Source organism: Amborella trichopoda, chromosome 7 (assembly GCF_054954075.1).
Source record: "Amborella trichopoda isolate Santa Cruz 75 chromosome 7, AtrichopodaSantaCruz75HAP2 v2.0, whole genome shotgun sequence".
Taxonomy (NCBI): Eukaryota; Viridiplantae; Streptophyta; class Magnoliopsida; order Amborellales; family Amborellaceae; genus Amborella; species Amborella trichopoda.
In genome coordinates this window covers 18,608,934-18,622,048 of record NC_142342.1, presented here as the reverse complement: position 1 = coordinate 18,622,048, position 13,115 = coordinate 18,608,934, and the positions used below count along the sequence as shown (strand labels likewise).

Genomic DNA, 13,115 nt, shown 5'->3' with positions numbered 1-13,115 from the left:
GATTACGATCTAGTTGCTACAAAAAGTTATTTTTACTTTTGTTAATTTTATTTTTAGAAGTTATAGGGCAAAAGCTGAGATCGAGAGAGAGAGAGGACAATAAAGAAAGAGAATTAAAGTGTAAGTAGAGGAAGTAGATTAATTCATCTTACAAGACTTTAAAGACTCGAAAGTAATTTGATTGTTTTTTTATAACTTGAAAGTAAAAAAAAGTTTATATATGGTATCAACTTTATGCTATTGAAATAAAGTGTACTTCAAAATTTTAAATTTTATAAGTAGGAATGAAAATATATTTTTAACTCATCATCAAATTTTCAATACCAAAACTGTGCCTTCAACCAAAATTTAGAGGTTTGCTTACTTGTAAAGTACAAGAGGGCACCTTATATAAACTTCATTTGAAAACAAATAAAAAAATAAAAAAATATTAAAGAAAGAAAAAAGCCTTGATTTTGTCTTGGCGTTTTGGAGAAACTTTTAGAATTTTAAATTCTTGTCCTCCCTCATTCCTACCCAATGATGGGGTTAGCTGGTGATAAAAGTTTAAAAGGAAATTTATCAAAATAGTAATGAGTGATGCATTAAATTCATAAAAAATGACAAAATTTAGGAAAATTATTTTAGTTTCTCAATAGACAGTACCAATATGAAAGATCCGGAAATGATCTTTAAGTACAAAATTACCAATTAGTACATTTCATTTACTAAAAAGAAAAGTTTATAAAACTCACAAAAAGAAGTTATTCGAACTCTAGAAAATCCTCCAATTGATCATCTCGCTAACAAGAAGTATTAATATTAAATGAAAAAAAAAGATTTCAAGTCATGAAAATAGTGCATCTTGTTACGTATTATCTAAGCCTTCACTTTTCAAAATTTTCAAGTGTATATAAATCTACTGGATCTATATCATTTTTAGAACTTTAAAAATCCTAATTAAGATTTTCAAGCCATGATAGGGCTTTTCAAGGTGGAAAGTACATCTTTTGACAAGGTATGGAGGTGCAGCATTGATTGTTTTATTGATGCCTTATACAAACCACTCTTTACCAAAACTCATCCATCCATAAATATCATTTTTGTCAAATGAACGGTGATGGAGACAGCAGCATCGAGCACTATTGTGTTCTAGGGTTGCCACTTTCTACCCATCCATCACTATCCGAGCATTGATTGGACGTGACATCCCTCATGACTATTTTATTGCTATAATCATGAGAACGTTATATGTATTGAGATGGGGGTGCTTCTGCATTTTGCAGAGATTGATTGGTCACACAAGTGAGAGAATGAGGAGCATTTTGGGAGGAATAATCTTTAAAACTGCTGCCTCTCTCAGGTATTTTATGCCCCATTTCTCCTCTATTTGGAAGCATCATCTTTCAACTATTCATTGTTGTTTCAAGATTATTTGTACAGATTTTAAGTTACATTTCCAGTGTACTCTTGGCTTCTCTGCTCGTATTTCCTTATCAATATGAGGAATCCTCACGACTTTCTCTCTCTCTCTCTCTCTCTCTCTCTCTCTGTCACACACACACACACATTATCATGTTTGTTCTCCAATTTTAGTTAGTACTCATTTAATTACAAGGACAGATAGAATCACTTAATGAACTTGAGATATTGGCTGATTAAGGATTATGTATTGATTTGAATTGTGGGGGGATTACTATATTGCATCAATAGGTATTAGTTTTGGAAAAGTATGTTTAAATTGTAAAATGCTGAGATATATCGAACCCATGTTATTTGTTTTCACTTTTCACTTGTTTCTACATTTTGTTTGACTTTTTTTCATTATAATAAAGAACCCCATTAAATTATGTGTGTGTTAAATACTTAATAGGAATACAAGCCATACAATCAATGTTAGAATCAGAAATCCTAATTCGACTCTTCCTAGGGTTTGTGACACTAGTTATTGTTGAAGCAAAGAACATAATTTGTATTGAGTATCCGCTGTCAATCAGTTAATCATCTTACTTCAAGATTTTGTCAATGCATTAATCTGTGTGTTTTAAGGTGATTAGGTTATGCTCTTTAAAGAATTCCAAATTACAAGCATTTTTTCTTGTTTGGTCTAGCTTGTTTGATGCCTTATTGTGGGTATGCTATTGAAAAAGGCGAATGAACAAGGAGTCTAAAGTGCCAGATAGAAATGAGAGAATGAAATAAGTTTATTATGCAAATTTTGAAATATAAACATCCTTAACTGTAAATATTTGGAGTGTTTTGGGTGGGGGATTTCGAGATGATTTCTTTAAGTGTCTTGTGCCAATAGTACTGGAAAATCTTAGACCTACTTGAGAATAGCAGTCTCTCCATGGATTTAAGGCGCTGGGAATGGCTCTCGAGTACTTATATGTGAATGAAATAAGATTGGAGGCCTGAAAGTGATGTATACTGCCACCTTTTGTTGAGTGGAACCATGCAGTGTGACTGTTCAAACTTCGAAAGCCAAAAGTGAAGAATTGCTCCTCTACACACGCATCACATATTTGAATTGTTGGTCACTTGTAGGGTATTCTCTAGGTTGATATGTTCTTTCCTGAGGGGCCAACATTCAAATGCCAATGACCGTTAAGGCCCAGCTTGAACAGACCAGTTAATTATGAGTAATACAATTTTTATACCCATCCACTAGTGAACTTTTTTAGTCAATGTTTGGTCTGCTCTGGTAAGGCCTTGTCTCTCCTCTTCTTATTTGGAAAATGTCTCAAAATTTTCCTAGTCCTAAAGCATCTTGTTTTGGTGCTAGGCAATATCACATCCTTTTGTTTTGAGAAATTATGAGTTTAACCACTTATCCTTAAGAAATACATTGTAGATTAATATATTTGTTGATAAGAACAAGGGCATGGACAATAAGTGTTTTGGCATGGGATTTTCTTGCCAAAACTTTCTATTACTGCATCTTTGACATGTTTTGAAGTTCCAAGAAACTAAAAAATGTTCCTTATAAGAGTAAAGTTTGAAAATTACTTTGGATGACTTGAAGAAATTACTTCTGATTTCTTTCGAGGTCCACTTTTTGCATGCCCTCCATGTGGGGTTATTGTCTTGGAACCTTGATTCACGATTTTATGCCATTAGAGCTCTTATCGTTTCTGGAAGGCATGTGGCAGCTGAGTGGTAGAACAAAAGGATGTTTCATTCAGCTACTAACCCCTTCTACGTCTTATTTTCACACATGCATTGAGATGTAGAGATGGGAATGCCCTTACATTTAGAGAGTTTCGGAGGAACAAGTGATCGTCCTGTCAATTTTTTGTTGTTTTCATTTTGGTGGTCGTTGCCTATACATTTCTAGTTGATGACTTTTTACTGTTTCATGATTTCAGAACCCAAGTTTTGCTTTTTATGTTAGAACACAGTCTAGATACATTTATTATTTTTATTAGGTGATTTTTTTAAATAAATCTAATACTTATTTCTCCTTGTACCTTGGAGGTTCTAAGCGTACTGAGCAGATTGCTTGGCTGAATTAGTGTCTGCAGTAGTGTTGGCAGATTTCTTTTTTTGAGAATGTTAACCTTAATTGAGTGAAAGTAGTACAAAAACCTAGGCAGACCACAGAATTGGGTGCTCTAGGGAAGGAGAACCAAAATCCTTCTAGAAGAAGGTTACAGTGTGCAAACAGCAACTACTAAAAGAGAGTGGTCCAAAATTCCCAACTAGGGAAACATGAAGATTGCTAAAATTCCTCTCGTAAAGCCGTTTCTTTAGCTAGGGCGTCTGCTTCCTGGTTACTCTCCCTCCAGGATGCTTCCCTGAGACGTCCATATCCTTGCACAGCTAATGAATGTGATCAAAGATGTGCGCTAAGGTCCAGGTTGGAGGTGAAGAGTTCTTTGGGCCCACAGAATAGTGTTCTGGGAGTTGCCCTCTATCACAATTGAGTGTGGGCTGAGAGTTTGAAGTAGCTTTAGTCCTTCCAAGAGGGCGTGGGCTTCGGCTGCCACCGAGTTGGTGTGGCTGATGTAACAGGAAGACGTGTTGCCTAAATAGTCTCTTACTATGGCCCCCACTCCCAAAGGACTTGGATTCCCGAGGGAGCATCCTTTGAAGTTCAGTTGAAAAGGTCTGACGGTGGGGGGATCCAACAGGAAGCACGGGCTGGTCGTTTACGATAGTGTTTTAGGACAGCGGGCCAATCCTGAAATTAAGTCGTGGTGGTGACTCCTTTGAAATTGTGGTGGTTTGTTGCCTAAAAGACAACTGTGGATTTTGGCTTAGTGAAAAATTTGTTCCATGTGGAGTATTCACCCCTAAACACTCTATTGTTTCTCTTGATCCATAGAGCCCAAATGGTAGCCTCCACCATGGATTTCCAAAGGAGAATCCCAAGTTTAGGCCAACTTAAGGGCCTGACAGATGATAGAATGGACGGGACATGCTCGGGTGTGACCCATTGAATGTCGAAAAGTTTGAGAATACCCCCCTAGAGATTATGAGCAAACGGATAGTGTAGTAGGAGGTGGTCGTTTGTTTCTTCAGCTGCCATACACAAGACACATCGATTAGGGAGTGGGATGCCCCTACACAGTATTTGATCAACTGTTATCATTCTCCAAAGAGAGTGCTAGCCACATAAAAATTTAGATTTTGGGGGGGGGGGGGGGTCTATGGAGACCCAAGCCTGAGAAACAGAAGTGGAAGGTGCTGCAGAAGTAGTAGAAACTTGTGGAAGACTACGATAGAATGAGGATACCGAGAAGCTCCTGGAAGCTGAGGGGGACCGAGTGATCCTTTTTGGGCCACTGTTTACAAGATAGATGGCCTGAAGTTCAACCGCTAGTTCTGCGAATTGGGAAACTTCCAAGTTATTACAAGCTCTTTGGAACACGTGATTCCAAGATCTCACAGGCCCCGCTAGGACCATCTCATCTTCAACAATAGCTTGTTGTGTACGAGACAAAGAATACAGGTTTGGGAATCTGTCCTTGAGGGGAGTATGTCCAAGCCAAAGGTCATGCCAGAAGAGGATGTGATTCTCCTGTCTGAGATGTAACCTTATGCAAGACTGGAAGTGATGGTGAGCTGCACAAATGGATATTCGATATTTGTGATGAAGGTTGGTGTTCCACAGTTGGTCCCTTTGAGTGGCTAGACGCCAGCTCCATTTGCCTAGGAGTGCCTCATTTTGCTTCCTAAGATTTTTTATCCCTGATCTCACCAATTTTTTGGACAGGCAAAGTTTATCCCAGGCTATAAGATGGAATTCGTTGGAGGATGCATCCCTAGACCAAAAAAACCTTCTCATCAACTGTTCTAATCTTGCGTTGACGGCAATCGGCATGTGGAACAAGGACATTTGGTAAACTGGTATATTAGCAAGGGTGGCTTTGATGAGGGTCAATCTGCCTCCCGGAGAGAGTAAGCGACCTTTCCGCCCGGCTAACCTACGGTCTACCTTGTCGATTATGTGAGACCAGAGTCACTTTTTAGGCTTTCCCAAGTAGAGAGGTAGGCCAAGGTATTTGGACGGAAAAGTATCTGTCCCACATCCCCAACTGTCTGCGAAACATATTAAGGAGGTCTGGTCAACATTAATCCCCATCATTTTGGTTTTGTGGAACTTAACCTTGAATCCCGTCACAAACTCGAAACATCTAAGAAACAAGAATAGATTTCCCACATCTTCTGAATTGACATTGCAAAGAACCAGGGTGTCGTCCGCATATTCAAGATGCGAGACTGTCGACCCTTGGTGACCAACTTTGAACCCATGTAAGAGAGTAGCCGAATACATTCTAGAGATAGATTGACTGAAAACTGCGGTTGAAATTGCAAAGAGAAACGGGGATAAGGGGTCTCCTTGACGAAGGCCCCTGGTTGATGGAGAGAATCCCTTAGGGGAACCATTGATGAGAATGGAGAAGTGTGGATGAGAGTAGCAAGCCTTCATCCAGGATCTCCATCTCAAACTGAATCCCATTCTAGATTGGGTTTCCTCAAGGATGTCCCAATCCACGTGATCGTAAGCTTTTTCCCAGTCAAGCTTCACGAAAATACCGGGTTCCCTAGTTAGGTGTTTAGAGTGAATGCATTAATGAGCCACCAAAGCACCGTCAAGGATTTGACGATCTTTAGTGAATGTACTTTGAGGGGGAGAGATTACCAGGGATAGGACTTCTTTCAGTCGGGAGGCTAAAACCTTGGCTAAGACTTTATAAGTAGAATTGACCAGACTAATAGGGCGGAAGTCTTTGAGGTGGGTTGCTCCTTCAACCTTGGGAATAAGGGTTATAAAGGTGGCGTTCAAGGCCCGATGGATAACTCCCCTGGAAAAGAATTCTTTGAAAATGGCTAGGAAATCATGCCAGAAGACTTCCCAATATTGTTTGAATAGGGCAATGGGATATCCGTCAAGCCCTGGAGCTCTGTCTGAGGCTAATTGAGATAGGCATACAAGATTTCATACTCAGAAAATGGTCTTTCTAGCTAAGAGGCTTTTTCAAGTGGTAAGACCAAAAAATATAGATCCCCCATGGGAGTTTTGGGCCATACCGGGGTAGGGAAGAGGTTTTTGAAGTAGGCTAGGATGTGGTGCTCAACATCAGGTGGTTGGTCTATAAGGTAATCTTCCACTAACAAGTGTGAGATGGTGTTATCTGTACGCCTACAGTTGGCTGTTCTATGGAAGAAGCCTGTGTTGAGGTCCCTGGCCTTCAACCACTTTATTCTGGATCGTTGATACCATAATATTTCTTGTTGCTTCAGTTGGGATTGGTAAAGAGACTTTAGTTGGATTCTTGAAGGAATTCTGATTCCAATAAGTTCCTGGATTCCTTGGTGATGTCGAGAGCCTGGATGGCTTCGAGGGTGGCTCTTTTTTGGGGGCTGAGGAACCCCAAGAGGCTTGTACTCCAAGATTTGGGGCAAGCCTTGGGTAGTTGGAGTTTGTGTTGAATTCTTAAACCAGCCCAGCCTTGGACCAAGGCTAACAAATCCTGCCACCAGACTGGGAGTAGCTAGGTGAAGGTGTGCGTTCTTCCAACCAAACCCATTCGAACCTAAAAGGTTTGGCACCTCTCTAAGCAGGGTTGGTGTCCAGGAGGAGGGGACAATGATCGGAGGTGGGCTTGGGTAAGGCTAAAGAATGGGTCCCAAGGAAGGAGTCCCAGTCAATAGAGACGAGGAACATGTCAAGTTTAGAGAGGGACGGGATGGTGGAGTGGTTGGACCATGTATATTGTGATCCTTGAGTGGTTAGGTCAAGGAGATTTTTAAGGCTAACGAAGTCTGAGAAGACCGTCATGGTTGGAGTGATTTTAGAAGAAGAATTCCTCTCGAAGGACCATCTTGTGACATTGAAGTCCTCCTCTAAGCACCAAATGGGGTGTGGGAGGGAGATGTTGTTGAGCTTGTCCCAAAGACGGTGCCTTAGCGAGTCTTGATTGGGCCCGTATACGGCTGTGAACTTCCAAAGCAAGCCATCGGAGATCCTTGACAAAAGTAAGGTCATCAAAAAACTCGTAGTGTGAGAGGAGGTTAGGGAATGAGCAGTGGGGTCCCAGATGCCACCCGATGCCCCTTCCGCAGGTAAAGAGACCCACTGACAGGGTCGGCGTCCCCATATCTGCCTAACCTGGAATAGGGTAAGATGGGGTGACGTAGTTTCAGTGAGGCCCAGAACTGTGGGCTGGTGTTTGAAACAGAGATCTCTCACTGCCTGCTTTTTTTGACCCTGGCCGAGACCACGAATATTCCAAGTGAGGATCAACGTAAGGGTGAGAGAGAAAGAGGAGAATTCCTAAGGGAAGGTCTCACCAATTGGCCCAAAGTGGGAGCTTGTGAGGTGGTTCTGGAGGTAGAGGGGGTACTAGTGGAGACTCTATCATAATTGATAGTGCAAGAAAGGTTGGTAAGTTCTCATTTCCTTTCTTGCTTGCCCGAAAACGCGATTGAACACCAGCCGAGAAGAATTCATGGAATTGGGCATCTGGTCCTAAATGGGGGAAGCCCATTACTTACATGATGTCCAAAATCCTTCCTTGGCCACAGTTGATGCCATTGACGTAGTCTGAGTCCACTGACGGTGGCGAGAGAGGGTCCCCCATTGTGTCGACAGACAGGAGAGAATAAGAAGATGAAACCGAGGCAGTCATAAGAGAGGGTAATCCCTGCAGCCCTAGAGAAGGCAACTCGTTTGCAGGGGTGGGTCTAAACATACCAGAGCCCGAAGGGGGTTCGGAGAGAGGGCTTTCAGCCCTGGTGAACCTCCCAGTGTAGACGAGGGAGTAGAAGGGTTGTTCTTTTTTTCGGCCAAACTAGGCTGGGGTGGGTTGAGAGAGGGTATGTGAAGGGAAGGGGTTGATGGGGATGCAAGAGGGAGAGAAAGTAGGGTTGGGGCAGGGACCTGTTGTAGGAGGGTTGTTCCCTGGGGGTAGCAATGTGGCAGTGGGTGAAGGGGCGAAGGTATGGGTGGTAGAAAGGGGGGATAAGAGTGTCAGGGTGTCAAGGTGGCAGTATACTCAAGAAGCGAAGAGGGGCTTAGGAGAGCAGCAAGGGTGAGAAAAGGAGATCCCGAAAGGATAAAGGGTGAGGGTGCATCCTGTAAAAGAGGGGGTGGTGAAGAGAGGAGGATAGAGCTGGGCGGAGGCAGGCCAATAGGGATTGGGATAGAGATGAAAACATGGTTGCTGCTGAGGGGATCTGCTGCAGGGCAGCTTATAATGACAAGGGCGGTTGAGATAAGATTAGTAGCCGGGATACCCTCCATGTTAGTGTCCACCTTCTCTGGGGAAGGAGATGGTGCAGTGTCTCCTCTGAGTCATGCTTCTGCCTCTTCCTCGAAATCTATGAGCAGAGGCGAGGATGGAGGTGAAGGCCAGGGTCCAGTTAGAAAAGGGGAGAGGAAAGGACCAGGCGAGTGGGGTGGCGGTTGAGGCAGGGTAACCTTCGAGGTAGGCAAGGGGGGAAGGCATGATGAGGTGGGAATGCCAAGGCTGGGCCGTGTAGGTAGGGGTGGCTCGTGTTGGGAAGACACAAGGGCTGACGGCATGGACGGAGAGCAAGGGTGGGATGATGCGTTGAAGTACAGGGAGAGGGGAACAGTCCCGAAGATTCCTAGCTCGGCCCAGGAAGACCAAAGAGTGTCACGTGTCGACTTGAGCGGTGTTGATGGCAGTAGGTGGAGCGAGGGGCATGGGTTCTCGTGCTCGAGGAGTCGGCTCCAGTTCTCCTAGGACGATGCAAGACGGTACGGTGGGACGAGGTGGTGGTGGGGGTGGAGGAGGTGACGCTGAGTGGCGCATAGGTGGGTTGCCTTTGGGAGGGGGTGGATGGGGGTGGTGATTGTTTTGTTGTCCTTGTGCGCGGCCTGGCCTTCTTCTAGCAACAAGCTTCCACTGCTTCTGATTGGCGGAAGTATTTGACAGGCTTGAATTGGTTCCCAAAGTGACGAAACTGGGAGCGGGCGGTGAGGCAGAGGACCAGGAAAGGAGAATCTGGTAGTAGGCTCCTGCCGATTCCAGCCAAAGGAAGGGAGGGATGCGATGCGTTCAAGTACGTCAATGATGAGCAGCAATGTGCAATGTGCCCAGAGGCAGATTTTACATGGACTTCCAATGGACGACCACAAAGGACCCACAAGAGTTACCAATGGCAGGGGGGGAAGGCATGATGAGGTGGGAATGTCGAGGCTGGGCTGTGTAGGTAGGGGTGGCTCGTGTTGGGAAGACACAAGGGCTGACAGCGTGGACGGAGAGCGAGGGTGGGATGATGCGTTGAAGTACAGGGAGAGGGGAACAGTCCCGAAGATTATTGGGGGAAGGGGAGAAGGAGAGAAAGATGGATTGGAGTTTTGAGGAAGTGGTGATGAAGAAAAATGTTGACAGCGTGGTGGTAGGTGAGGGTGGGGGACAAGTGTCGATTGTCCCAAGCCAGCAACGGGAAGGGCAGGATAACGAGGTATGGTGGGGAGGTAAAGGTGTCCTTTGGAGGAGAAGGATGGCTGTCATCAATGGGAGGTGGCTAAAGAGTGGGGGTATTAAATGAGGTTGCCGGCCTAGCCCGGCCCGGGAAGACCAAAGAGTGGCACGTGTCAACTTGAGCGGTGTTGATGGCGGTAGGTGGAGCGAGGGGCATGGGTTCTCGTGCTCGAGGAGTCAGCTCCAATTCTCCTAGGACGATGCAAGACGGTACGGTGGGAGGAGGTGGTGGTGGGGGTGGAGGAGGTGAAGCTGAGTGGCGCATAGGTGGGTTGCCTTTGGGAGGGGGTGGATGGGGGTGGTGATTGTTTTGTTGTCCCTGTGCGCGGCCTGGCCTTCTCCTAGCAACAAGCTTCCACTGCTTCTGATTGGCGGAAGTATTTGACAGGCTTGAATTGATTCCCAAAGTGACGAAACTGGGAGCGGGCGGTGAGGCAGAGGACCAGGAAAGGAGAATCTGGTAGTAGGCTCCTGCCGATTTCAGCCAAAGGAAGGGAGGGATGCGATGCGTTCAAGTACGTCAATGATGAGCAGCAATGTGCAATGTGCCCAAAGGCAGATTTTACATGGACTTCCAATGGACGGCCACAAAGGACCCACAAGAGTTACCAATGGCCTTGAAGGTGTCAAGGCACCAAGCGTGAAGAGGGATAGAGGAGGCCGTGAGCCAAACCTTTTGCCAATGAAAGGTCCCCAGGTTAGCGGTCCACCTGGACAACTGAACTGGGACCCCTCGGAACCGAACGTTGAAAGTGGTTCTCAGGGCGAGAACAACTCCTTCTACTGAGGGGAATGAGAAGAGGAAAGGCCCATTGGAGAGTTGCTTGTACTTGAGTTCTGGTACTTTCCAAATCTCTTTGGCCCAGGTTTCGATTCCTTTGCGGTCATCTCTCTGAGGATGAAAGATGGCCACTAAAGAGGAATTGTAGAGTCGAGCAAGCTTGCAAGAGGATTCCTAGGGGACGGAGAATAGGGGAGGGTGAAGAAAGCGGGAGAGGGCAAAGGAGGAGACATCGTTTTTTTCAAAAAATAAACATGGGGAATCTGGACTTCTTGATGTCTTAGTATGGGCAGCTGATTTCTGCACAAAAGAAATAACATTGACATTTTGAAATAATGTACGAGAGTGTTAATATTCTTTTTTTGTTTTCGTGTGTGCTTCGATCTTATAATGCAATTATTGATCATCAGAGAAGTATTAATCTCGCAAATAAATGGGGGCTGTTTACTGTTACATTGTAATTAGTTCCTCTGGTCATTCATAAAGTTAGAAGTCACTACTGTCGATTCAGGAGAAATGCAATGGTGAAATAAAAGATGGTTTGTCAGGTTAAATTGGTTTTTGGTACTGCTTTTTTATAATCCCATTTGTATGAAAATTATCCTTTTCACTTACATTCAAACTTTATTAACAGAAATACAGATGTTGAGTGTGTTAGCTTTGTGTTCAGGCAGCTAGAGCAGGATATGGAAACCGTAATAAAGGTATTGCAGCCAGGTCCTTTGGGAATTGTGAAGCACAAGTTTTCAGATGCAGAGATTCATGGAGCTAAGGTCACGATTCAGAAGGCCCTTGAGAATTGGCAGAGAAATTCCCATCAAGAAAGAATATCGCAAGCCGACCTCAAATAGTTGGGATAGGCCTCGGATGATGATGATAATGATGATGATGATAGAATATCTCAAGCCTCAATGGGCATGTGAATACATATGCATCTCTATCTCTTTTTGTTAATGTTAGATTTCGGATGACAAATATACCCCATTTCGTAAATAGTTAACATTTAAAGTTGGAGAGGACAAAACATTATGATTCTAAGCTTAGAGAAAGATTGGCACACTTGAAATAAAGCCTGCATGGCTAGCTCTCATTTTTTAGTAACTGCAATTTGGTTGACAGTTACTGTCACAAGAGAGTACCATTCACATCTTTGAAGCAACATTCATATGGCCGCCTGAGATAAGGTGGGCAGCTATGTTCTTGACATCTATAGAAGCCTGAGATGCTACCATTTGCATGTTTAGTGCCATGAACAATGTAAAATTATATGTTTTGGAGATGCCAGGGAGGTTTATATCTCCTGCTTTAAGAGGTTACCTTATGCAATAAGAGATTCACTCGACTTCAGGTTGTCTTCAGTCCAAAATTTGGGGTCATGGATTAGCAGCTGGTTGAATTCCATGAAGTAGAACCTCTAGTTCTGCTCTGTTTTTGGGGTTATTCTCATCCTGTTCATATGAAGACAAATACTCCATTTTTCCAATCAAAGAGCTATGAGAACATTCCAATGTTTCCTTTAAGAACTCTCCCTTGCGATGAAGATCCATTAAAGATTTGTTTGCCATGATCTCTGGTTCGATTCATTGTGTTTCAACTATGGTTGGAGAACTGCTGATGAATGATGGTATTCCAAGGTTCCTAGCATGCTCAATATGTTGTTGTTGAAGTGATGGTAACTTGTTTCCAGGTTCCAAGTATCAATGTCTTGTTTATTAATTGCATTAATCATGTAACAATTCTTAGTTTCTTGTCACTGTTATTAAGGGTGGAAATGGGCCTGGGGGCGGGGCCTAAACAGCACAGGCCACTAAATTTGGCCGGTAGACTGGGCCTCTCCTGAAATGTTGGCTCAGTGTCGTAGCCGGGCCTGGACTTGGTACATGGCCCAGCTCAGCCTTGTCCAACTTTGTGCTCGTCTCTGAGTACTTTTTTTTAAAAATATTGTTTTATAAAGTGTTTCCTCTACTGGCCAGGCTGGGCAGGGCCACCACCCACAATCAAAGAATTTCACAAGCGAGGAAGATCAAATGCGACAATCATTTTTTCTCCAAAATAGTTAACGTCATCTTTCGATGTATAGCATTACAGCTAGATTTGCTTTAGTGCTCTGTTATTAGAAACCACAAAAATTTACATAAAAAAGTAGAGTATCTGACACACAAATAGCAATCTTCTCTCTATGTGGAAGAGGTGAATAACTGGTTCCCAAGAGGTGCTATGCTGTGCATGCACCCATGATTGTTGTAAGTGTCATCTCCTTCTCTAGTGTCCTGCCAAGCTCAGTGGAAACTTGTTCCATAGTGGTGTCCTCCCCCGTTAAACATTTGGCATCGAAGAAATAGTCAAAAAGATCTCCCATTCCTTCCACATGGAACCAGACCCAAGTATTGGGT

The 13,115-nt window shown here is 43.7% G+C and overlaps 1 protein-coding gene across 2 annotated transcripts; it reads left to right on the top strand.

Annotated features, from left to right (window-relative positions):
• The first annotated feature begins 1,089 nt into the window (after positions 1–1,089).
• Positions 1,090–12,467, top strand: LOC105421187 (zinc metalloproteinase aureolysin). 2 transcript variants are annotated; one of them, XM_020671568.2, is made up of 2 exons: positions 1,090–1,342; positions 11,357–12,467. In XM_020671568.2, the coding sequence occupies exons 1-2, from the start codon at positions 1,218–1,220 to the stop codon at positions 11,571–11,573; spliced, it is 342 nt and encodes a 113-aa protein (XP_020527227.1). In that variant the 5' UTR covers positions 1,090–1,217; the 3' UTR covers positions 11,574–12,467. The 2 variants fall into 2 exon arrangements, with proteins under 2 accessions (XP_020527227.1, XP_011625903.2); XM_011627601.3 differs by having other exon boundaries at positions 1,267–1,342; positions 11,393–12,467.
• Positions 12,468–13,115: the final 648 nt, after the last annotated feature.

What these genes read in the sequence shown, in the direction of transcription:
- LOC105421187 (XM_020671568.2), top strand. Translation starts at nt 1,218, where the DNA reads ATGAGAACGTTATATGTATTGAGATGGGGGTGCTTCTGCATTTTGCAG. An exon ending in AAAACTGCTGCCTCTCTCAG is followed by an intron (nt 1,343 to 11,356) that starts GTATTTTATGCC and finishes CTTTATTAACAG; the next exon opens with AAATACAGATGTTGAGTGTG.